Raw genomic sequence first — 27,278 nt, 5'->3', positions numbered from 1 at the left:
CTACATGAATTTGAATAACTAAACTTCATTTTTTTTCACTTACACTAGATTTACTGACAAAATAGTGGCAGAAGAGTCTAATAGCACCTCAAAATTGACTTTTTTCCCCAAAACCTTGCTTTAGTCTTTTAAAATTCAAAGATTCTTTCTTCTTACCGGGGATGAGTTTGAATTCTGAAACTCTGTTCACTTCTGACAAATCAGCTTAATCAGTCTGAGCTACGGTTCTGTTCTCCTCTTCAAAACAGAGATCCAACCAGCATTACCTCAATAATTAAACAATAGTAACATAAACTGGAGAGAATACCACCTACTTCTCAGGAACTGCTGGCACTTCAGAGAAAGTGCAGAGAAAATGCCTGGCGAATGAGTACTCAATATGTGGTCATATTTTAAAAAAGAACTTTCTATAGGAGCTCTAGTTGTAACTATCCCCAATGTTTTGTAACTCTTCGAGGGATCCACATCTGAGATTTGTACACCCCAATATTACAGAGGCAAGAACAATGTCCATGTCCTTGGTTGTCTAAGGATACAGATGTGCACTTGCGGCACAGAAGAGGAGTCCGGAAGGGCTGACTCCCACGTCACGTGAAGGGAATGCAAAGAAACCGAGTTTGATGTTTTAAATATTGGAGACAACCCCTAATATTTATAATGAAGTATCATTATCTCTGTGGAAGAAACAGGCATACTAACATGAAAAAACACATTTTATTGCACTTAAGTTATAAGAAAATAAAATTTCTAAGTGAATCAAACCATAGACACAATCCCTTTAAAGGTTGTTTTCCTCCATCATGTCAGGTTGTTACATAACTAAAATTAACCAACTTGAATCTGATTGCTTAAATCAGACTATAAATAAAACAAACAAAAAAATAAACAGGAGGAGGAAAAAAAGATCGCCTAGGATACAGTGTTAAACCACTTTCACAGTTCAGCTTGAGTTGTGGCTCTTGGAGAATGAGGCAAACCATTTGACTTTTTCATTCATTTCGTGTGTTTGCATGTGACGCCTTTACTACAAAAACTGTCGTTTCTGCTTTGTCAGTTACTCAGAGCAATAAAACTGTAACAGTTGTTTTCCCAAATACTGTAAAACACTAAGACTGACCAGCAACTTCATTTAAATTTTGTGTTTTATATATTTTTTAAAATATTTTGTCAGTTTCATTATGTACTTTCATCCATTCACCACAGCCCTCAAAAAGAAAAGTTTCTCCACAGAACAGGCAACAAGAGCTCTGTTCCAAGGAATGTGTTTTAATTTTTGCCCAGATAAAAGAAAATAAGCTTTGCACACACTCTCGATTCTTTACTTGCAGGCAAACTTCACTCTTTATTATCTGAAACTCTCCATTCTCAGCCTCTTAGAGGCACAGATGGTTCAAGTTTCAGTGGCAAAAAGTCTTTTTTCCGTAACCAAACTAGAGCAAATTTGGAATTCAGTCTGGGACTAAAACGTCACAGCAGAAAAAAAATAAAAAAAAATAATTTGCTTTTTTTCTTTCTTTCATTTAGCAGCATAAATAAGTTTGGCCACTGGGAGTACAGTACAGGGGCGGGACACGATCCCGTATTTGAAGACCTACTTCTAGCACCAGCATCAAGAATTAAATCCATCTCAGGACTCACAGAACCCAGGACAACTTGCCACCTTTGAGCAACATATGCATTGAAGAGTGTATGTGGAAGCGACAGGAAATAGATTAACAGAGGCTAATACTGTGATTGATTGACATTGGCAATGGTTGGCAAAAATAAAAAAAAAAAAAGCTTTTCATGATAACTGTACAAAAACAATTCACAGTAATAATTTTTTTTTTTTTAGCTTTTCCACTCCAGAAAAATGACTTTTTGTTGCAGAGCTCTCTAATTAGAAAGTCAACCAGTACTTGTTTGGATGTTATTGCAGCTCCTTTTTAGGTCTCAGTGGTTAAAGAACAGGCTAGCGGAATCTGTAACGACGTTTCAGCAAGAACACTGTCCAATGACCACTGGAGAAGAAAATAAAGAAATAATTGCACCTGGTTTGATTTAGAAAGTCTCATTTTGCAAAGCTGCCCTCAGTCAAAAGTGAAGCCTTTTATGTGATGAGACAGCAGACGCCTCTCTTGTCAGTTACGGTTTGTCATCTCTTCCTCTTTCTGTCTTAGTCTGTAGGTCTTTTCACTCTGTTGCCCCAAGCCAACATCCTGCACCACTGAGAACAAGGGATTTTTTTTCTTTTTCTTCTCTTTTTTCTTTTTTTTTTTTCTTTTTTTTCTTTTTTTTTGCAGGGGGAAGGGCAGGGAGTATATATCGTCTACACATTTGGACAAATTCATCTTTTCTGCTCTTCACTTCATGTCCACATCAAAGTCCAACACCAGCAGCTTGGTTTCTTCTGTCCCATTCCGACTCCCAACTGCACACACCAGCTTTGTGTTTGAGGCTCGGATCCGCCACACTACTCCCCCACTCCCCCCACTCTCCAATGTGACTAGATTGCGAATAAATTCACCCGTTTTCAAGTCCCATAGTTTTACGGTTCCATCATCTGAGCTGGTAATTACAAAGTTCTTGTTGAACTGTAAACAGGTCACAGCACTCTGATGCTTGTTAGGACCTAGGCAAGACCAAAGGAATTCCATCACTGGTTAGAAATCATGGCCATGGGTTAGTTACATTGTAATTTGCAGGCTTCTACATTCTACAATAAATGAAATATTTAAAATGCTGCATATTTAGAAACTGTGCTGAGTATCCTGGGATCCGCGGGGGATTTAAGAAAATCTGGGAGCTCTATGTAACTGAAACATTAACTTCCAAGAGTCCTGTCTTCCAGGAAGCTTGGTTAGGCTCCCAGCACACAGTCTGTCTCCTGGCTGTGTGAATGAGAGCGTGTCCTGGTGGTGATGCACACAGCCCAGCTTCCTGTTTTCTGCTCATGGACAAACGAACATGAAAGGTCTATTAGCCGAGCACTTTAAAGTGACCAAAGCTAGAAGGTGAATGGACACGATTCCAAACATCCCAAGGAAGAGACCAAACAATGAGTCAAAAGGGAGGAAAAAAACACTTCCTAAGGGTCCGACCAAGAAAAAGAGGTTAATCGTGACATGACATGCAACGTGCCACGCCTCATTTAATGTCAGTGGTTTCCACGTTCCTTCCTCGATTTTAGGAGCTGCTATTATTCCTCCCCATCCAAGTCAAGCAGATGATTAAGCGTCCTAGTCAAGGCAAAAGCAATTTTCTGTCAGATTAGAGATGCTTTTGTTTTTTTCAGTAACGTAGCTCTTCAATCCAATTTAAAATTGGATCACAAATTCAAAATACATGATCACTCCAAAAACAAAATGAATCTGCTACTTCTGTGCTATCATCTAGATCTTTCTTCACATTGCTCTTTATGGTCAGACAGAGCTAACATTGCATACAGAAGTGATTAAACAAATTTGTATCAAGACACAATTTAAAATACTTTATCAAGGGTAGCCTAGTTCTGTCAAGCAGAAATGAAAATGCTCATAAACTTACCTAAAATAAGCATTTTCAGTTTGTATGAAGCTTTCTAGTCTTTTTGTGAGGCAAAATTCTCTTTTGACTAAAGATCTCATTTTTAATGAAACAACTAAAACAGCAGACAATACTTACCTTGCAATGTTTGTAAACACTGTCCTGTTTTGATATCCCAGATTTTAACTGTCGAATCTGCATTCCCAGAGACAAGAATATTGTCTTTGAGTTCCATTCCACTTGTTAACGACTGGTGTCCGGTTAACGTGTGAATGCAGTTCCCTGTCTCCACATCCCAAACTCGTATTGATGTATCAAGAGATCCACTCACCACATGGATGCCGTCAAACTACGAAAAACATAGCTTGTTAGACAACAAGGACAGACACACTCGAATTAGCTGCTGACCTTACCCTAATGGGTGAGGGGAGGGCACAAGGAACTCATTTAATGCCAGGAGCACAATGAAGCCCCAGGGTGAAGTGCAGGTGATCAAGCACGTCTACAGTGTGTGTTCTCAGAAACGCTGACTGCTATGGTCAGTGGCTTCAGACAAGATGCAGAAACAATTAAAAAGAAAACAGAAAAAGCTAAAACACATTTTCAAATTGGCTGGTCACATTTAGTAACTACACAGCATGGGTGACTCAGTAAGCCTTGCCACTGGAGTTTTATTTCCCAATAGGAAGCTGAAACTATGACAAAGCTTGAGAGAAAGGGTGTGTTTATGAAAAGGCATGAAAGGTGCTAGAGATCACATTCAATGTTTAAAAGTAAATTCCATTAAAAATTGTTATGTAAAATAAAACTTCCATTTACAAGAACCTAAAGCTAATTAGGAAATGTGCCAGCAGATAATTATATCTGGAATTAGAAGACGTAGCACCATCTTCTAACAAAAACAAGAGAGGCCCTCTTCTCCAGCTTCCCGGCTCTGCCACAAGTCAATAAATAATCTATCAGTTCCCAGGAGATCTGTAAAAATGTTGCTACCTCTTTTCTCAACCTAATGATTTATTTAAATGAGAATATTATAACCATTAAGGTTCTGAGCATATCATAAAACATAAAAAGAACTGCAGCCAATTCTCTTCCAAATTCAAAACATTTTCTAATTTAACAAACACCCTTATTATGTGTCAGTATTTCATGACAATGACAGTATTCCATGAATTAAGAAACAACACTGTCAGCGTTGGGATTATGTACCAGCCTGCTGATCACTAATGGGCGGTAACTGTTAAAGAGAGTAGTAGGAAATATCTTTGAGTTAAAAATGCTGCCTTTCAGAATATAAGATAAGATCCCTTTTCAAAACCTGCTATTAATCTAGTTATTTATCTCAAAATATGGCCATTGAGTCAAGGATGTCAGTTTCAAAAATAAACCCCCCAGAATCAGTTTTGTCAGATTCACTTCTGTCAGTGAGTCCCACCTGGTGTCTGAGCAGCTTGAAGCAGAAAGGCTGCTCCCACTTTGGGAGGGGGTGGAATCACAATTACACCGTCCCTCAACTTGCAGCTATCAAGGCAAAGGGGCAGCTTTTGGCCAAATGAATCCTCTGCTAAAGAGTTTGTTAAAATCCAAGTAATTCTTGGGCCTCCCCGGTGGTGCAGCGGTTGAGCGCTGGGTTGCGAAGCTGCCGCGGCCTCTGCAGGACTGGTTCGATCCCCAGCTGCTCCCCGGCCACTGGAGGAGGGTCCCACATGGCGCGCAGACCTCTCCTGCCGCCCGCTGCTCCCCTCAGCAGTGTGCTTCGGTCCTTCTGCCTGTTCTGCTCCCCGCTCTGGCTCTGGTGAATTCTCTCACCCTCCCGCGCTTCTGACTGTACCCAGTGCTTGTATAAATAAATAAATAAAAATCGTTTAAAAAAAAAAAAATCCAAGTAATTCTTGTATGAGACTATCTACCCATTAATTAATACAGCAAAACTTAGTACTCCAAAGTCTCGAGATTTCAAGACAAATATTTGTATTTTAATGGGAAAATGGATTGAAACACATCATTTAAGTAATTTCAAAATTTATGATCTCTTTACGCCAATTTTAAAGTATACGTAAACAGTAGGATAATTTGATTCATCTTTTTTTGGACTGTACTGGATCAGCAATTTGACAGTGATAATCTGAGTAAAACAATCTTATGATTCACCAGCAGTGCATCTTCAGGATGGAAGAGCCGGGCTCTCTTACCTGTAATGAATAGACTCTGTTCGTGTGCCCCTGCAACGTGTGCAGGCAGGTTTCAGACTCCGGATCCCACACCTTCACCATAAAATCATAAGCTCCACTGACAACCCTCCTGCCGTCATACTGAACACAGCGGACCGCTGCGACGTGACCCATCAACACATGTAAACACTGGCCTGTCTCAATATCCCAAACCCTAAGAGTGGCATCTCGAGAACCGCTAACAACTCTGTGGGGGGAGGGGGGCAGAAAAAACATGTATTAGAATGTTTCACGACACGAGAAAACACGATCCATAAAATCAACAGCTATTAAACTTTTCTTGAAGAGATAAAATTGTTCACCAAAAAAAAAAAAAAAAAAAAATCCAGGCCTCCCTGGTGGCGCAGGGGTTAAGATGCAACCTATGAAGCAATCTGCAGCCACTGCAGCACCAGTTTGATTCCCGGCGGCCAGGCAGAACCCACATGGCAGGGACAGACCTCTCCTGTCTCGCCCACTGCTCCCCTCAGCAGTGTATTTCGTCAGTCTGCCTGTTCTGTTTCCTGCTTTCTCTGGTGAATCCTCTTATCCCCCGCATCTCTGACCTGTACCCCAATTCTTGTATAAAAATAAATAAATCTTTAAAAAAAAATCCTATGGAAAACCTTGACATATACACATGTAAAAGTTGAGCTGTACTCAACATTTGGGATGGGAAGTTGGAAGTCAAATTCCACCTGTTTTGTTTCCCTACCTGTGACAGCTTGAGTAGCAAGCACCATGGGGTTAGGCAGAACAGCTTGAGAACTGCTGTAGTATATTTAAGAAAGAAGTAGCAGCAGCCAGTTCTAAATATATACATTAAGATCTTGATTTTAGAAATAAAATGCTAATGTGGGCAACATGTATAAAATGTTAAAGGGGAATTCTGGGTGGTAGCATTAATTTAATTTAATTTAATTTAATTTAAATTAATTTAATTAATTCTTTCTGCCATTTCTCAAATTTTTAATTATAAACACACAGTCCTTTTGGAATTAGGGAAAAAAAATTCAACAGAGATTATTCAACAAATCAGAATTTGGAATTTAAACAGATCAAGAGATGTGCTTAACACCTTATAGTCTGGTAAAATTGACCAGCTTAGCTGTGTTCTCAGACAAAGCTTGCTCATGTTATATTTACAAATATCCTGTAGGTTATGGGGAAACTAATATCTAAAGATTTTAGAAGATACACATATAGAAGCAACAGAAATCCCTTTAAAAATTTGGCCCACATTATTAAAGTTATATTCTTCTGAGGACTGAAGTGATACAACTACTACAACCATCTTTGGATTACAAAGGAGAGATGAAAACTCGGGTATCTTTATGTCACTGCTGAGAGATAAAGGGAGGCTATAGTTTCCACATTTGGAAGAGCATAAGATGGAAGCACAGAGAGATTTAAGACAGAACATAATGGAGACTGAAATTGCAAGGTCTCCTGATACCAATCCTCCAAATTTTAATAGTAGAGCACACTGTTCAAAATAGATTCAAATTACAAATGAAAAGGTACTTTTCTTCACATATTACAAATCTAGTGTGAAATCAGCTTAATGTAGTGTCTCCTCATAAAGAACATGGTATGGACAGAATTAAAGGTAAGGACAGAGTATTCACTGTAAGAACCTTTTAGAGAGACCTTTTTTTGACAAGTGAAGTGGAAATCACCTTTGTTTAAAAGGGGTATCATGAAGACAAACCAACAAAAGGCAGAAAGGACTTTAATAGGGAGGCTTTTTGTAGAACGAGATAAAAGCAAGGGCAAAGGCACTGAGGAAGAAAGGCAAGCAGTCTGGTTTGGCTGAAGCCATTTTGAAAACTGGATTGAGGATTTCTTCCTTAATTCAGCAGGCGACAAAGGTCCCTGGAGGGCAGTGCCACCATTACTGCTAGGACAGGGTTTTCTGTCAGCTGTGTAAAAGGTGAGAAGACCAAGTTTGAAAGGTAGTTCAAGTGACAGGTAATGAGAGAATAAATTAAAACCCACAGGCCTCACCTTGTACTTAAAAATAAAGAATATGATGGAGTGAGGGGGAGGGGGAGATAAGGTGGATGAGTAATTAAAGATCATCATTTTGAAGCCTGAATGACCGAATTTGTCCCTCTAACACAAGTGTAAAAACAATAACAATAAAAAAGAGAGAACCATATTTTTGAGGAGGATGATGAGTCATCGAAGATGTAGAATAAAGGTGTCATTCAAGATTACATAGTGTAAAGTTTCAAGAAGGAAGCAACATTACTACATGAGAAAGGAAATTCAAAGGCAAACCTCCAATTTTAAGGCAATACGTAATTGCCTTCTTAGTGTAGAAACATCTGAAGTGTAATAATTAAAGAATAATTGAAGAGCACATTATTGCTATTAGACACTTAAGTATTATATAAGCTTAATTCTACACAGAAGGTCCCAAATTCGCAAGTAACAGAGGGAGAATTCCCCTGCACTAAGACGTCCCCTCACCTTTTTTCATGGAGATGCATACAGCGCACAGTGGAGGTGTGTCCGTACAAGGTGTGTATACATTCTCCCGTCTCTGCGTTCCACACTTTGAGAGTCCGATCTGTAGATCCACTAATGATGATGTTGTCTCTCATCTGCGATGACCATACACCACCTGTGTGTCCCACTAATGTCCTTAGACACTGGAAAAACAAGATGATTACTTTTGGGTGGAAAGAAAAATGATTTAAATAACATTTCAGTTGCTCATTAAAATTTGGAATGAAAGTATTTACTCAATCAGATTGTTTGGCAGATCAGAAAATGATTTTTCACATCAATTTAACATGATCCTATCACTATTTACTGCTTTCTTTGTTCAGTTGTATTATACATTATAAAGGCACACACGATTGAGGAACAAGTATGCAGAAAGCAAATACTTCACAGTAAATTAGAACAGCTTTAGCCTGGCTCTATGATGAAATAATACTAGAGTTACCACTTGGTTTCCTCCATGGGAATGGATTCAGTGAAAGAAAACCAGTGTTGGGTGTGGCTACATACCACGATTCATCTGAATCTGCCCCAAGGCAGTAATTAGAAGCCAGGCCAAAGTACTTCTCGACAAGTAAAGACAGACATTAAAACCCTGAAATAAATCCAAAACTAATACTATAGTATGGAAATATAAAGTTGCTTTAAAATTTTTTTAACATCTGACTTGGAATATTTAGAAGATCGTTGCCCCAAGAGTTAACAAGCTATAAGACATTTTAAAAGACATAGATCTTTTTCCCACACACTTTCTTCTGATGTTTTTTTAGGTGATCAATCACTTAATTCATGAAAATATTCTTCACTGGATAGATGAAAAAAAAAAAAAAAGCAATCATTAGAGAACCATTACAGTATAATGTCGTATACAGTCAAGCTGATTGCCTGGACTGCTCTTTTTCTTCAAACTCCTATATAAATACCTGGTCTGCTTAACTCCCAGGGTTTAAGATGTCTAAATCAAAATGGATTTATTTAACCACTAAGCTATAAGTAGGCTATCAATCAAGGAGTTTAAGAAGAAAAAAACAAATATTCCTGAAAAAGATTCAAAGGGGAGGAGTTATAACATAGGCGGCTAATAAAGGTAGAAAAATTAAGCCAGGAAAAAGAGAAAGCACATCTATCTGCACAATCTCAATACACCTAAGTCAAAAATACAGACAAGCTATTTAAATGAAAAAACTAATGACATTCCTGTCATAAGAAACACATTATCATATCAAGGAAAACACTAAATTAGAAGCTCTGATATTTCTGCTATCAAAATAAGTTAGGGTCAAAAAGCAATCACTAGATGATCCTTCCAATGATGTACAGGTTTCCCCACATATTCAATTCTAAACATTCCTATGTGTATGATATGGTAGGTAATTTTTTGGGTCTGGTAATAGCCTTCCAGACCCAAAAAATAACCCAATGATTCATATCAAGAAAGTACACTCTATTTTCAGATGGGGGGGAAACCTGCACACAAAACGGTGACTTGGTGAAGTGAAGAAGAAGTACTTACTTTGCCTGTGACTGCTGACCAAACTTTTAAAGTGTTATCATCAGAACCACTAACTATTCGGTTGCCACAAAACTGTAAGCATGTGATCACATGATCATCATGTCCTTTCAGCACCTATAAGACAGATGTGCAGATATCTTCTTAAATTATGTTTTTAGAAATACTGATGGAAAGAAAAATGAAGTCATAACTAGGAACAGCAATTTGCAGCCTATTTTTAGAATCAAAATTTACATAAATACGAAGTATCATTTTTCTTAGCTGGTGAATCAAGCACTAAACATTTTATTGTCTCTATATTTTTATTTACACTAGAGACACCAACTATTAAAATTTTATTACCTCAGGACCTCAAAGATAGTTCAAACACAAATGAATTTTAAATAATCTATTTTTATCTGTTCAAACCAAAAGAATTTTTGCAACTTTGATACATAAAAACAAAAACACTTACTAGGAAGAATAACAACAATTATTAACTTTTTCAGCTTAAAACAAAAACCATGTCATAATATTACATACATATTGTTATATACATATACACATATTACATATATGTCAAATTAATACAACAGTATCTCCCCAATTTACTTCTTTCCGTTGTAAAAGCATCGATAATTTCCATCTATTTTGTTACTCTTTATACACTTGAAAAGTTGTAAGGCAAAAAAATCAGAATTATGCTTAAATTTATAAAAATAAAAACACAACAAAAATCACCAGAAAATCTAAACATGCCCTCTCCTCAAAAAAATCATGTTCAGGGCCTCCCTGGTGGTGCAAGGGGTTAAGCACCGCACTGTGGAGCAATCTACAGCCTCTGCAGCACGAGTTCAATCCCTGGCCAGCCAGAGAGAAACCCACATGGCGAAGCAGACCTTTCCTGTCTCGCCTGCTGCTCCCCTCAGCAGTGTATTTCAGTCAGTCTGCCTGTTCTGTTCCCCACTCTGTCTCTGGTGAATCTTCTCACACCAGCATCTCTGGCCTATACCCCAGCTCTTGTATGCATAAACAAATAAATCTTAAAAAAAAAACAAAAAAAAAAAAAACATGTTCAGTCTATGATGACAGAGAGGGAGCAAATCCTTAGGAAGAATGTATAAGACACAAAATTCAACATGATATTCAGAAATTTTTACTTATATAAGATAGAACAACATGTAAAGCAACTCATCTTTTTACGCAAGTATAATTAGCTGCCAGACTAGAGAAATTAGCAATAGAGGAATACTGTCAGTTGCACTTTCAATTATTTTAAAATATATTGTCTGCTTCCTACAGGAGACAGGTACCAAGTTATACTGCTTGCCAAGAAGTAAGAGAATACATCAGATCCTAACACTAAGTAACGGCTTCTGGAACATCAGCAAGAGTTCAGTTACCTTAGGAGATTTGAGTTCTCCTCGCCTCCAGTTAGTATCAATTCTGTGCTGTCTGATGTATGCACTTTTCCATGGACTGTGTATGAAACCTGGTTTAATTACTTTTCTTCTCTTGATGTGCAATGGTTCATCAATACCTAAGTTTTAAGGATTAAAGAGCATAATTGCCTTCCCCAGTAATACAAATTACATACTTTATATTTCATTTCCCCCTTGCTCAAAACCATCAAAAGGCATGGCACTGTCCAATTTCTAACACTGCTATTATGAAACAACATAAAATTTGCATTCTGTGTGGCATGTTTTTATATTTATATATTTTTTATACATGTATATGTTTTTTAAAAATGGTTCTTTGAAATGTTGGTGAGGATGTGCAGAAATTGGAATGTTTGTGGGAATACTAAATAGCATAACTGCTATGGAAAATAGTATGGTGCCCCCTCAAAAAAATAAAACATAGAATCAGCCTATGGTCCAGCTATTCCACTGATGGAATATACAGTCCAAAGAATTGAAAGAAGGGATTCAAGCAGTTATTTATACACAGAGATACCACTGACAGCATTATGTGCAATAGCCAAAAGGTGGAAGAAACCCAAGTGTCCACTAATGGATGAGCGGATAAACAAAACGTGGTGTATACATATAGTGGGCTATTATTCATCCTTAAAAAAAAAAAAAGGAGATTCTGACATGCTACCACAGAGATGAACCCTGAAAACAGTAAGCTAACAGAACCCTGAAATAAGCCAGTCAAAAAAATCCATGATTCCACTTATATGAGACCCCTAGAAAATCAAATTGCGAGGACAGACAACAGAATGGGGGCTACCAAGGGTGTAGGGAGGAGAACAAGAATTGTTATTCAGTGGATTAGAGTCTCATCTGGTTAAGATGAAAACTTTCTGGAGATGGGTGGTGGTGATGTTTGTGCAGCAATGTGAGTACATATAAAGTCACTTAGCTATCTACTTAAAAATGGTTAAAATAATAAATTGTATGTTACATCTGTTAACATAATGCTTTAAGAAATCATTAAAATAATGTTTCTATAAGAGAAGGTATTGCCGGAGGGGATTAATCCCCTTTTGTGTATATGGACCTGGGAGAAGGGATGATTTCACTGATTCATCCAAGACAGGGCATGAGAATTAAAAACCAGAATCCTGGACCTTCGCCAACAAGCTCTGTGATCTCCCGGTTCAACTATTAACTCCATGAAGGGAAGATAACTGATACAGAGAGAATCTGTTTCATGAACCCTGATTCTCAAAATGCTGCTTATTAGAGGCAAATCATACTTTTACAAATTTTTCAAAAAAAAAAACATTATTTTTCTAGATGGCCACTGGAAAAGAGTCTTTTCTTTCATTAATATGGATCTATTTATTTACTAAGAAAATAAGATTTAAGATCCACGATGGGAAGAAAAGGAGTTTACTGCTAAATTCCCAGCATTATTCCCAGCATGTAGAATGCCTGGTGTTTAATACACATGGTGGAAGAAATTTGAGTATGTAATTGCTAACAAAATTTTTTGGTTTCCTTTAAATCATCTTCTCATCTTGACTTTTTCACTATTTACTAAATCTACTAAAGACTGGGAAGCAAGTCTGATACACTCACTAGCAGTTACAGCGCTCACTGAAGGGGTTGGATGTAAGATTTGGTTCATTTGAAAATGAGGAATAACATGGATTTTACCTAAGCAGGTGAATGTAAGTGAAGATACAGTATTGATTTTTTAATAAGCTGCCAAATTTCTCCTCTCTCATTTATTCACTACTTTATTCCGCTTGCACGTGAAATTAGTTAATTTTTATCTACTTGTTTTCAAAATCACTTTGCTTCTTCCAAGTACAAACATTTTCTCTATGTGATTTTGAACCTTACCTTCTTCTTTGCATTTCTCTCTCCAGAGAAGGTTGTCCTCTGCCAAAATCCTCCAGTAGCGACATGTCTGAGCTGCCTGTAGCAGATCTTTGGGTTCCAGGAATGAAAGCACATAAAGTGCCAGCTATGAAAAAGAAGCAGCATAGTATTTTTTAATTATAAAAATAAAAGGTTAATTATTCTTTACAGGATGAAGTATTTATAGATAACGGTAATATAATGCTACATACTAATCTCTAAAATGAAAAACAGTACCTTCTAATGCTTGACAAATATACATCAGATGTTAAAGACCCAAATACACTATTGGTTTTCATAATTTTCACTCCACTATCTCTTACCTCTTTTTTAAAAATATTTATTTATTTATGCATACAAGAACTGGGGTACAGGCCAGAGGTGTGGGGGGTGAGAGAATTCACCAGAGACAGAGTGGGAAACAGAACAGGCAGATCTACTGAAATACACTGCTGAGGGGAGCAGTGGGGAGATAGGAGAGGTCTGCTAGGCCATGTGGGCAGCTCTCTGGCCGGGGATCAAACTGGTGTTGCAGAGGCTGCAGACAGCTTCATAGGTTGTATCTTAAACCCTTGTGCAACCAGGGAGGCCCTCTCTCTTACCTCTTTAAGGAATACTTGTTACCTTTGCTCTGTGAGCCTCAACTCAAGAATCTACTATCCATTTATCTTAATATAATTGTTTTCTCTCCCTACTGCAATATAAATTCACTGAAGAAAAGACTTAGATAGATTTCTATACTCTATATTGCTGATTTCAGATCACTTTTGATAGATAATAGTTTTTTAATCACATCTGTGTTTATTATAATACTGATAAACTTTTCAAACATTAATACATTTCATTGTAAATGACAAAAAGGGGTAATCAGTAAATCGTTCCATACACATATAAAAGTAATTGGATCCTAATTACTTTATATTGCTTATTGGGATTTTCTTGATAGGTCAGAGAGAGTTGTATATTTTAGTTAGCAATGATATGAAAATTCTGTTCCCTTTGTAGTAAAGCCAACTCAAATAAATAAAGGAAGAAGAAAGAGAAGAGAAAGGGAGAGTGACAATTTCTGGGTATGCTTATTCAATTACCAAGTACTTCAACAAGCCCACATTTAATGTTACTACTATTGGAAAATGACAGTGAAAAAAATTTTGTCGAATAATTATTTTTGGTCTGTCAGAGACAACCATTCAACACCATATACAGACTGTGAGTCATCTGAAATAAAAGCATAACTTTGTTAACACTTATTATCAATGATCATTTGATATGTATATCCACATACAGACACATCGACACTGTACGTTTAAATGGATACTCCATAAACCACTTACTTTGAAACTATCAAAGACAGCAAGTTTGCTTAGTATCAGCATAACATGATGTTTTATACCACATCAGTAATCTTCTATGTGAAACTAATACTTAAAACAGAATTCATCAGGCACAAAGTTAAAGTTGTATTTGTGGAAAAGAGATGCTACTGCATGCTTAACATATTTAAATGATCATAAGGAAAAGTCTATGCTTTAGTTATCTAGCTGAAGTAGTTAACAGAAACATTCAACAGCTCTTAAATGTGAAACAAATTCAGAGCACCTTAGATCTCAAAGATATATTCTAAAATCAACAGCTAAAATTTCCTTCATCACTGGTGATAAAGAGATCATCTAGTCCAGTGTCTGCAAGCATTAAAGAGAAATGTAAAGAAATATTCAGTGCCAAAGAAAGTTGACATGCCAATTCCATAGATAACCGGCACACTTTAACATGACAAAGTTCCTAACTCAGCCATGAACGTCAACTTAGTAAACAATTGTCTATTTACATCTAGCCAGCTCCAACAAAACATCTAGGTATTATAGAAAATACACAAAGCAGAACAGAAATATATGCATAAGAAAGTCAGAAGCAGTAAAAATGCATTCAGAAAAGGAGTAGATTAAATCAGGGAAAAAGCAGATTACAAATACGCTGGCAACAACACCTTGCATGGTTTTTGACTTTAAAATGCCAAACAAAAAGGGTACAGCAATTCATTACATAATTCTTAGCGTACATTAAAGAGAAGTTATACCAGTTCCTTAAAGAAAGCCTGGGTTTGCCACATCGGGCTCCTTGTAGGGGACAGAGAGTGGGCGCGGTCCTAAGTTGCATCTCTACAGCACCATAGTAGGGTATATAGTTTTCTTATAATCATGTCAAATGGCATAGCTAATGCAGTTTTCTCTTCACTTGTCTTAAAAGTAAAATGTAGATTAGGGGCCTCCCCTGGTGGTGCAGCGGTTGAGGGCTGGGCTTCGAGGCCGCAGCCTCTGCAGCGCCGGTTCATTCCCCAGCCACCAGCAAGGGTCCCACCAAAAAAAAAAAAAAAAAAAAAATTGTAGATTGGTAAATTCTTCCTAGGGACCACTTCTACCAGATAGGAGCTCTTAAACTTGAAAATTACCTTTTCTCTGCTCAAACTTATAACACTGAGAGTTGTTATTTTTTGTTTCTCTATAAGATACACAAAAAACTACCATATTATACTCAATAGGCAGCCAATACTCCCTCAGAATTACTATATATCAGTGGACAGAACTAGTGAAAGAAAGGAAAGGAAAAAGAATACAATGTTGGCTGATTCTACATCAAGAATTTAGGTTTTGTTCTAGATCATCTACTGTATCACTATGGTTGTCTTGGTATTTACTTACAAAATAAGGACAATGCTGTTTATCACAAGTCTCCTATGAGAGACTAGTGAGATTTTTGTCAAGGTTTTGATATAAATAGGTAAATGTTCGTAAAGAGCATTGAAATCTGTTGAAAGGAATTATAAGAAAATTAAGATAAATTCATTTCCTGACATGAAGGAAATAGTGCTTTAAATAGTACATAATCTCTGATGTTAGTTTCCATAAGGAACTTAGATCTATACCAATATTTCTCCACATACAAAATATTTTTCAAAATAGAACTTTTTTTTCCAGCAGTGGAAAAAGGGGGAAACTTATTAGATGATACGCTAATCCAGGGCTGGCTCTCATTCTCCTATCTAGCATCACTTTTTTCCTCAGGCAATCTTTAAAGAATCCTTAATCCTATAAAATCTTACTGCATTTACTCTGGTTATCAATAATTTGTGCTTAGTTCTTAGACTATTAGAGATATTTTCATAGTATCCTTCTGATTTTAAATAAATCTTTAAAAAAAAAAAAGAGGACTTCCATTAGGATGCTCTCTTTTAAAAATAAAAAATATAAAAAATAAAAAATCACTCCAAAGAAGAAACATTTCAGAAAAAAAGATTTTTTTCCACTTTTCTTTTTCTTGGTGTAATGCTTGATTTCATACATAAAATACGATAAAACTGTTATTCATATCCAATGTGAAATTAAGGGAATAATTATCCCTTAGGCTATTTAGGATAGTTATCTGAAAAAAATCAACTCTCTTCTCTTCAAATTTGAAGCTACAGGATCATTTTCAATGGTATATCATTTAGCATCTTATATTGTCTTCTTAGCTGATACATAATTAATGGCATATACTAATTTGTAAACATATAAATCTCGGTGACATTGATTATTTAATGTTCTATTATTTCTGTTTGCTGACAGAAATGAAACTCTGAAGCCTATAATATCAATAAAACTCTGCCTCATTTTTACACTCGACAATGCTCAAATGATCATAATCAATCTAAGATCAAAGTGTCAGATTATGTAAAAGTATAAAAGCAAATGGGCATAAATAATTCCAAAGGAAATGCTCTAAAAATGCAATTGGTATGGAAAATCTGTGATTATGAGGGTGTGTGTAAAGGGGTCTAAACGGGGACAGACAATCATTGAAAAAGACATAGATATTCAATTGCACATATTTCAAAATAACTACACAGTGTAAGTAATAGAGAACTACAATAGAATCATAAAACTATTAATTTCAAAGGATTAAGGATAAACAAAATTAGAAAACGTATTACTATTTGAATAAAATTAGAAGATTTAAAATATTTACAACTACAATGAACATACCAAGACAATGTAAGGATTGGTTTCAAATAATTTTGGGGAAAAGTATCTTAGTAAAGAAACAATCAGCTTAATGAAAATCAATAGCTTGCCCTTACATATAACTTATTCCAATGGTGGAAGGAAGTCATTTAATCCATAGGCAAACTTTAAGAATTATATTATTAAGGCAGGGCAGTTTATCATTTACAGCCCTCTTTAACACTAATTAAGAGTGTTAAACTGACAATACTGAATACCATAAATAGCATGGCAATGTTTAAAGGGAGCAGCTGTGCAGTTTTATTTTCAAATAGCACCCAGTGAAAAATATAATTGATAATTCTTACCTCTTTAGGGAGCAATGAAATGAAGTCTCTTTGAAACTGGGGTTCTATCACTTGCATCATATGTTTTACTTGGGTTGGTTCACAACTATCAATAAGTTCATCTAAAGCAAGCAATTTCTCTGGTCCACTCCAGCTCTATCAAGAGGAATTAGAAATTTTTATTATTTTAACAGAGGTCACAAATTATAAACTCATAAAGGAAATCCATGTCTACCAAAAAGATAAGAAGTGACTGTTTCTAGTGACATTTTCTCCAGACGGCACTGAAGTAGTAATCACTTACTCTTACCAAGTTTACCAGCTACCTCAATAAGCTTAAAAAAAGTATGATTTTGACAAAAAAATATTTTTTGTATTACACTAGTATACCTGCTGTATGTTCTTCTACCATCAAGATACTGGTTAAAAAACCAGACTTTTACTTAGAAACATCAATTTAGATTTGCGTTAATAGGAATTTTGACAGATAATTTTCCTTTCTTTTCTTCTTTCCAGAGGGCACCATAAAGCCCGATGGTTTCAATAAGGCACTCATCTGAGAGTTAAGAGATTGGCAACAATATTTAGAAAAAAAATTAATATCTGGTTATGCTGCACATCTGACAAGTGTCTTCCACAAATTGAAAGGGCTCTAATTCGTTATGTGAAAATTATTTCAGATAAAAAACAGAAAGGCAATAGAAAATAGTAGCTGACTTATTAGCAAAATTAGAGTATGACAAAAAATAAAAGATGATAAGAAATAAAAGTACTACATTACAGAAAGCCAAAATACATTATTACACTTCAAAAATATGGTCATGTATTTCCTTCTAGTGAGGAACACCTGACTCACAAGGAAAAACTAAATTGCTGTGTGAATTAATTTAAAATGTTAGAGTTTTCCTTCATAATAATCAGGTAAAACATTTACATCACCTAGCAGTAACTGAAAGAATACCCTTGAGCAAGCTGATCGAAACACCTTTGTGAATTACTATGTCCACTTTGGAAGTGAGTCAAGAGAAAACAGTAGGTGAGATTTGGAGCTAGGAAGATCTAGAATTTATCATTTCATTTCATGTTCAAACTAGGAAGCTGGATTTTGTAAAATATGGAATAGATAATAGTTGAAAACTGAGATATGAGGAATTAGGAAACCTTATTTGAGCACTTCCTAAAAAGTATTTTACTCCTTTAGAATATAAAATAAACATAATTTCTTCTTTTCTGTCATGAAGTTTAGATTATGGTAACGCTATCACACATGTCAGTAATACTTCCAAATCACTTGTCACAAACACTCCTTTGTTTAATCACAAAACCCTGGGGGATATCCCGCCATTGCTACCGTGAGGACACACAGGCCCTAGTTCCCTTTTGCGTCTATTGTACACACACCAGACTATCCCGAGTACTCACCTCCTACCTCTTACCCCTTTTGGTCAGGGTGAGAATTGATAGCTAGAAATTTACAATACTCATATACATGTTTGTGCACACACAACGCCAATTAAAGGCAGTTAAGCTGAAGTTTGATTATTTCCTCCCTCACACAGCCTTAAATCCTGGTTCAGAATTTACCTTGACAAAACTTAACACTGATTAATCTCCTCTCATCTCTGATCATCTAGTATCAGTACTATAAACTCTGATTTATTGATTTACATTCCTCAAAAAGATCTCAGAGTTTTTATAACATGCTGCTCTTCTCCACTCTACATTATAAGGATTCATGGGCAGTAGTTTAAGGAAATTCCTATTGTGGGTGATGGATAATTATGCTGACCTGGTAATTAAATCACTTGATAGCAGAATAATTTTAATGTAAATCTCTTCATTTCATTTGCTATTTGAATGTCTGCTTTGAAAATTTTTTGGAAGTGTTATGGTTTGATATAAAAATAAAAATACCCTATGTAATCCATAGTAAAAAGGCAGTTAAAAAAAAAGTTCAACATATTATTATTCTATATACTTTACATATATTAATTATATTTATAATTGCTATGAATATGGACTTAAATACTATACATGCTTAATGTTTTGTCTTTTTAATGTATTTTTTAAAAGAGAATAAAAACCACTATCACCACTGCCAAAAGAGGGAAAAAATATGTTTTATCAAGGATTTTAGGGGATGAGATGCGGAATGAAAGAAGCCAGAATAGAAGATAAATAACTAATCTAGATCTCAGGTAAATGTCAGAAACTGCTAGAAATTTCTATATATTTAAGATAAAGTCTATGACAAAAATTATGCCTATACAGCAAAATGCATCTGACTTTAAACAATATTTTCACTGTTTTAAACATTTAACAAGTCAAATAAAATTTAAATTATATTTTGATTTGATTATATATACATTTAGCAGATGTTACTTTGTGATATTTTACTGAAAAGTACACCACTGACAAAGATTAGTAAAGTAAGCTATAATCCTCATAGTAAATGAGACTGTTCCCACTGGTCGTATACAGCCAGCCCAGTTAGTCTAATCATTTAAATCACATCCCTTAGAAGGTTCCACCAATGGAACCTTTTTTTTAGCCTGAATTTCCTCCCTGAACTCCAGACCTTCATATAAAATTGCTTACTCAACATGTATTCTTGGATATGTAATAGAAATATAACATATTCATGACTTTTCTCCAAATATGTACATCCATAGTTCTCCTTACTTCAGTAAAATGTAACTCAACTCTATTAGCTGCTCAGGCAAAAACATTGGAGTCCCCAACTCCCTGCCACCCTCATGTCAGTTGGTTCAGGTTCATCAGTGAATTCTAGGGACTCTCACCATTACTACATATAAATATAGTCAGACTCTCACCATTACATGGTCTAAGTTATTACCTCTTCCTTGGCTGCCCAGCTTCCTGCTTTGCCCTCCTCATGCTGTGCTCCACAAAGTAGTCAGAGTTAATACTGCTGAAACCCTCCAGTGGCTTCCCATTTTACTCAAAGTAAATACCAAAGTCTTTAGTTGGCCTGCCTGCAAGGTTTTTCCCCCTCATTCTTCTGTGCCAGCCTATGCCTCAAACATAGCACGCCTGCTCTGCTTCAGGGCCTTTTCCCTTGCTATTTTCTGAAACCTCTCCGAGATACCCATCGGGCTACTTCCTTCTCTGTGACCATCCTGGACAACCTTTCTAAATTACAAACCAGTTCCCATCCCACCAACCCCATTACCTTCTAGACTGGAATGTAAGTTCTACAAAAACAGTTTATCTGTTTTATTCATGATTGTACCCCAGATCCAAAGTAGGGTCTACCAGTTTATAACACCAATTATATGCCCATAAATGAATGAATTGACAAAGCACCAGAAACTAATGTGCCAATGCCATCTCAAAACTCTCTAGAATGTTTGTATTTTGCATTTTCACAGTATCGCTAGGACTTCCATGCTTTGCCTAATTTAATATACATGCAGAATCTAGCAATAAGGGAAGTGTGCATTAACTTGAAAAGCTGTAGTTAATGACTATATTAAAACAAAACAATCCATACTAACATTTAATGAGGAAAAGTAGAAAGAGCACTGAATGGGGGACAGAAAATCCAACTTTTGGAGGAGATACTGCCACTAATTAGCTTACAATATAACCTTTGTAGGCTTTAGTTTACAAAATGTTGGATAATTCTGATTAATAATGATTTCTATTCTTTGTTGTTGTTGTTTTTTTTTGTTTTTGTAATGTTCTATGGGAATATATTGAAGGAGACAGGAAAACGTTACAAGTTCAGAAGGATGAAGAGAAACAAAATCTAATTTGTGGACAAAACAGAAAGTTGAAAATTCCCCATGGATCTTGTATTTTATTTCAGGTAATTAGAAAATACAGGTAGTAATGAAGAGTAGGAGCACCAAACTGTGTAATAAGGGACGTAGGTTTTACCAGTAAACTCACTTGGAACTGCATGGAAGTCCCCTAATTAGTCTGAGTCTGAGACCCCACCTATATAATGAGGGGCTTGGTGGTTCCCAAAGGCAGGCTGAGGAATGCATGAGTCTCAGAGGCCTGCAACTTAACATAGAGTCTGATTCAGTGATGAAGGTGAGGTTGAAAACATTTTATGTTTAGATAAATAGCCAGTATTGAGGGGGACGAATAATGAACTGGCAGTGGTTACTAGATGATACTGACCATCCCATTTAGATGTCTATTTTATGACTGCGCAATACTGTACCTGCATTTCATGTGGTAAATAACTCACTTCTCTAGTGCCTCCAGACTGTTCATGCCCAGTTTGTTTGAACAGGCCTAGGACTGGAGTATTTGACCATCCTTCACTCCACGGTGGGTGAATTCTAACTGTTATGGTCAATTTACATCAAAATATGACTCAAACAAATGAAACTGGTTTTGCTTTCTGAAGAAATCAAAAATCAGCTTGATTCTACTTTTTTCAACTCTTCCATACACAAGGTTTCTTGATCATTCTTTTTCAAATACAATAGCAATGTAATGCCGAGTTCACTTTTTTTTGGCACTATCCTGCTTTAATATTTTGTTGACTAGCAAATAAGATCTCAATATAATAAGCTAGACAACATGTACAATTAAAGTGTTACCAAGAGACTAGTTCGAATTCTTTAATAGGGCAGGTTTTACTCCTCTTTTAACTTAAAATTTCAAAACAAATATATTCTATTTCATCATTTAAAATATTTTGAGTATAAGATATTTTCAAAGTATATTCAGTTAATGAAATACAAATATGCTTTGATTAAAATAATACTGTTAAGCTAAAAACATTTGTATGAAGCTAGTGTTTATAGCACTGTTTTAGGCCTGAACAAACTGAGGTTCACAAAGGCTATTTCTTGATCAAGAAAGGAAACTAACATTTATTTGCATTAGATTATATGTCCAAGAACAACTTTAAGCAATTTGCATGTCTTCTCCCTTCTGACAACTTTTTAGTAATATCTATTTTAGATATAACTTGTATCTACTTTACTGAGCATGATACTGAAGGCAAGAATGGTTACATAATATCAACAGAATTACCCAATTATTAAGAGGCAGGGCCAGAATTTGTACTAAGAGATTTTCCTTTAAGTCACAAGTGCTTCTCATTAAATCAAGATACCTCTGAACATAAATCCAAGGTAAGAGAATATTAGGTTATTGCTGTATTTACCTAGTCTAAAATTTTTAAGTGGAAAAAACCATATATTAGTACCCAAATACAAAATATAAACAAAAAACCAATGGATCCTCTCTCACAAAATTAACAATTTGAAGTATCAACCTGACTGCCCAAAAAACTCAGAAACAGCAACTAATGAAAATCCGAGTAGTATCAGTTGCTGGGTTTTTTGTTTTGTTTTGTTTTTTTTTTTTGGCTTTGCTTTTAATTTGCACTTCTATTTTGCAGTGGCATTCTGTTTCAATTTCCCTTTATCCAAAATGCTGTATCATTTGTTTTCATTCAATTTATAAATTGAGTACAGAGCACATCGTCAGAATAGATGGAGCTGGACCAAAACAATGCTATATCACTGCCTTAGGAGCAATAGCACAACAGTAAGGAGACCAGCTCTCCCACTTTGCTTGTTATGTAACCGAAAAGTCATCATTAAAGGCCCCCACAGTAGAGCTGCAGAAATCATGCCAGTTTAATTATTCCGCAACTATACCACGTAGGTTAACTCATGACTCCCCCACTTTACTATGAAATTATATCTCTCTACAAGTTAGGCATTAAAGCATTGCAAGCCTTTAGGCAAGTGATTCATTTCTAGTTATTTTAGCACCAGCCATGAAAATAATGGGCAGTATACAGCAAAGAGGGTGTGTCAGAGACAAACATGGCATTCAAAGGATTAAGGTCCTGATCTACCTGCCTAGTTGACCTTTTGCTGCTAGTAGATTTCTTTGCTACAGCGTATTTATCTGAAAAAATATATATAATACTACCCCCTGCATGGATAATTCTGTAACTCCTATCAAGTAAAAACAAGTTTTCTTCACTGTATCTACTTCTCATATGAAAAGCAATCAAGTGGATCTTTCCCAGACAAAAGCTAACGTAGCATTCTTTAGTTTATTCGATCTCATTAATTTTAAGAAACAGTTGCTTTTACAACTAGCATTTCTAAAGTTGGGATGCAGCTCAGATTCAATGAAATACAATCTGTGGTAACATGCACATTTCATCAAGAAAGGTCTGAGCTAGCTAAACAAGCAATGTTGTACAAAGGGCTCCCTTAAACACCCGTGAGAAAAAAAGTACAAATGCCCCCACCTACAGACCAAAGTTTGAGAGTTCTCTTAAAATTGGGGCAATAGCTCAACCGTGAGCAAAGAATACTTTGTTAAGCACAAAGCACTGTAAAAAAATGGACCCATAAAACATACAAAATAAGCTTACTTTGGTCTGCCTTCTGATAAGAAATAGAGCTTTTCCTACACAATGAACGTTTTGGAGGCAGTCTACAATGATGACAAAATTATTCTAACAGTGTGAATTTTTTTTAATCATGCTGCTATTTTCTTATAAAAATAACAGGGAGTCGGCATCTCCTGTTCTTGAGTCTGTGCAACTCATGTCACCTGCGTGCAAGCATGCAGCAGACCGAGTCCCACTTCTTGGCTTCACTAGAGATGATAAAAATCTTTAAATTAGTTCTTTGCAACTGTATCAATGTCTGAATTTTATTTTCATGTTAATGATGGATACATTTCTTTTTAAAAGGTAAGAAAAAAAATTCAATTCTGATGGCATGCATAGGAAAAAATAAGTTAACTCGTAAGTCTCAGGTAGAAGACCCGAGAAGGTGGAACAATCCTTAGGGAAAGCTAAGTTTAATTAACAAATGACTATGAAAATGGAAAAAACATTCTTTGCAATTGTGGTGGTTCATAACACTATAAGAAGAAAATATGACTTTCATTCCTCTAATCCAGAGATTCTCAATCCCAGCATTTACTGTTGTTGGGGGCTTTTATATTGCCTCTACCCACTAGATGCCAGGAGTGTCCTGCCCTCCTACCCCCTAAGCTAAAACCACCAAAAAAGTTGCAACCAAGGGAAAATCCACCCCCTGTGGAGAACCACGGCTCTAGCCTTTCTGTTTTCAACTGGAAAAAGGCTATCCTAATTTCTTAGAAATTACCAGAAGAGCAGGAAACAATTTTTAAAACCTATTTAAAACTATTATTGCTTCAAGTGAGTTTTCTAGCTACAGAAGGAAAAATCTGGGGCATTTATTTGGTTTTTGTCCAGGTATTTATTAGGACTTAACATAAATGGATATCTTAGAAACGTGAAATATTCACGAAGTCAGTAAAATATCTTCCTTTTCCCACCATTATTCCCATATGCATTCATATAATACCACCATGTAAGCATCCAGAGGTAAGGAAATGCAGTTCATATTAGTATGGTGGCTATTATCAGTGATACCATCACTTTACATAATTTATATTATTTGTTATTTGCAAAGAATAAGTGAATATTTAATTCATGCCAACTATTTTGCTAAATACTTGATTTATATGCATTATTTCACTGGAAGAAGAGATTAATCAATTTAATACCACTATCATGACTTATAAAATTCATAACATTCAAAGTTTGGTTGTAGCCAGTCTCCTCAGGATACGTTCAAAGACTTTAAATGCTAATAAAACATAGTAATAGGTATTTGAGCAGAATAGGTCATACACACACAAAGCACTGATGAAAAGATGATGCAGTGACTGTTAAAAGGCTACTAGGGTAATGGTAATGGTTAAGTTACCACCAGTGACTAATAGGCAGAGTTCTTCTATTACCCTGAAATGCTTAGCTTCCAAAAGAAATGTAGTTTAGAACCAAGTATTCAGTATCCCCAGAAATCCAAACACAAAGGAGAAAAGGAAGGTCTTATTACCTAAAAAGCAATAAAAAATGTGAATGCTCATTGATATAAGCATTAGACTGACTCTCTTGATTAATACACCTAAAAATTAAAATGAGTTCCCTTTCTTTTAATAGTATTTTTTATTGAGATATACTTCATATAACATAAAAGGCACCATTTTAAGTGTTTACTTCAATGGTTCCCAAGCCACCCTATCCAATTCCAGGGCATTGCCATCATTCCAAAAAGAAACCCTATACTTATTAGCAATCAGTCCCAATCTCCCCTCCCCTCATCGCCTAGCAATCAGCAATCTACTTTCTGCCTGTGGATTTCCCTGTTCTGGGCAGTTCATTTCATGGTATACACCTGGCTTCGTTCCCTTAGCATGACGTTGTGAAGGTTCATCCACAGAGTAGCATGTAACAGTACTTTATTAATTCTCATGCTGAATAACCCCTTATTTTTTGCAACAATTAAGTGAAGCATCTCAAGTACTGTGTTTAGACATGTCACCTGAAACATTTTCAGCCATTCCTGGAGGCCTGTAGGTGGTTGGACAGATGTAATTCTGCGCCGCTGCTGCCCTTGGCCATTGGCTGCCCTCAGGTCTCCGAAAGTTGTTGGTGTTGCTGAACATGGTACAAGCCCAGTAGTACTACAAAAAGACAAGAATGAAAGCAAAGAGAGATATTTATTAAGGATTAGTGAACTCTAATAAGAATGATAATTTGGTATATTTCAAAATCTATTTTTTTTTTAATTTGCTTATTCTCAGAGAACAAGGATACACAAAACCTATTCTGCTATTCTTAGAGTAAGTTTCCTCCCGCCTACATAACCACCTGTTACTGTCCCAGCAATGCTCACTGCTTGCGAATGACAGAATCTCTATGGCAAAACTCTAAGTTGCTGATACAAATAAATAATGTTAAAATTTTCTGTTGAAGACACAGGTCCAAATTCTCTTATTACTTATTACTGGTCTTCAATGGCATAATTAAATACAAGATTAAATTTCCTTTATAAAAAGGCACATGAGACTTATTAATGTTTTTAAATATTCACATGTAGCAGTAATATGTTCAAATGTTTTAGACATTTCACTAGTCACAGTGTTCCTTAAGTTCACCCCAGATGCCTTCTAAATTATTTACAATAGTCATCTACTTCTCTCCAATTTTCTATTATTATTTATAAAGCTTAGTCTAAATAATATAACAAAAAAGTAAGCCTTGATTAGAAATGTATTTACTCAAAATAGGTAAGTATTAAGAACTCATTATATACATAATTAAATCATCTGAACACTTGTATCCAATAATTGAAACTAAGACAGTTTAAAAAAAAAAAACCTGAAAATTCGATTCTGTCACTGGTGAGGAAGCAAGTTAGATGATCTAGCTCTAATACCATCTGACGCTTCTAAAAATATCTGGTTAATAGCTGATATGTGTAGTTATAACTATATCATCAATATAGTAAGCTTTACTTTCTAATTTTAATACCTAATTAAATTATTTAAGTTTAGAGATATTTGCAAAAAAAAGAACAGGAAGATTCAGTTAAAAATAGCTGTGATAGTGTTTTAAATCCAAAGAACAGACAAATTGTACCCTAGTAGTTTAATATCAAACTTTGATCAAATAACTAATAAAACAACTCCTACAATTCTTTTCTATCTATTTTCTATCTGATTATATTGCTAAAAAGTATTGAAATTACCTTATTTTGCAGAAAAAAATCTCATCTACCACTGCTTAAATCTTCTATACATAACATTCAATACTCAAATCTATTTTTCCTTCTCTGAAATTATCAAAGGTAAGCGCTATTTTCTCCTTCCCCAAAATGAAACAATTGATGGAAATAAAATTCCAAGATAAAATGAAGGGGGAATTATCATAGTTTCAGCTCATTAGAAAATGTAAAAAAAAAAATTCAAAATATCAAATATGAAAAGTCTCCCAAAAAGACATGAAAATCAATATGCTGTTTGGTTTGCTTTAGTAATATTATGTATTAAAATGCTAAATGTAAACTTTTGCCTTTTTCAAG

At 35.5% G+C, this 27,278-nt stretch overlaps 1 protein-coding gene across 3 annotated transcripts in view; it reads right to left on the bottom strand.

The window, feature by feature from the left end:
• Nucleotides 1-2,035: 2,035 nt before the first annotated feature.
• Nucleotides 2,036-27,278, bottom strand: part of FBXW7 (F-box and WD repeat domain containing 7) — a gene marked incomplete at its 5' end in the record, with an annotated part of 81,270 nt that continues 56,027 nt past the window's right edge. For all 3 annotated transcript variants that reach the window (XM_084244957.1, XM_084244959.1, XM_084244958.1), the window contains 9 exons: nucleotides 2,036-2,611; nucleotides 3,643-3,853; nucleotides 5,697-5,922; nucleotides 8,190-8,371; nucleotides 9,739-9,852; nucleotides 11,121-11,257; nucleotides 13,017-13,140; nucleotides 17,383-17,517; nucleotides 25,737-25,878. In XM_084244957.1, the coding sequence (XP_084101083.1) occupies nucleotides 2,343-2,611; nucleotides 3,643-3,853; nucleotides 5,697-5,922; nucleotides 8,190-8,371; nucleotides 9,739-9,852; nucleotides 11,121-11,257; nucleotides 13,017-13,140; nucleotides 17,383-17,517; nucleotides 25,737-25,878 (1,540 nt within the window). In that variant the 3' untranslated portion in view covers nucleotides 2,036-2,342. The remainder of the gene's footprint in view (nucleotides 2,612-3,642; nucleotides 3,854-5,696; nucleotides 5,923-8,189; nucleotides 8,372-9,738; nucleotides 9,853-11,120; nucleotides 11,258-13,016; nucleotides 13,141-17,382; nucleotides 17,518-25,736; nucleotides 25,879-27,278) is intronic.

This window comes from Talpa europaea (genome assembly GCF_964194135.1).
Source record: "Talpa europaea genome assembly, chromosome: 10".
In the NCBI taxonomy this organism is placed as follows: Eukaryota; Metazoa; Chordata; class Mammalia; order Eulipotyphla; family Talpidae; genus Talpa; species Talpa europaea.
Note: the sequence above shows the minus strand (reverse complement) of the source record. Positions and strands in the feature narration are given on the sequence as shown.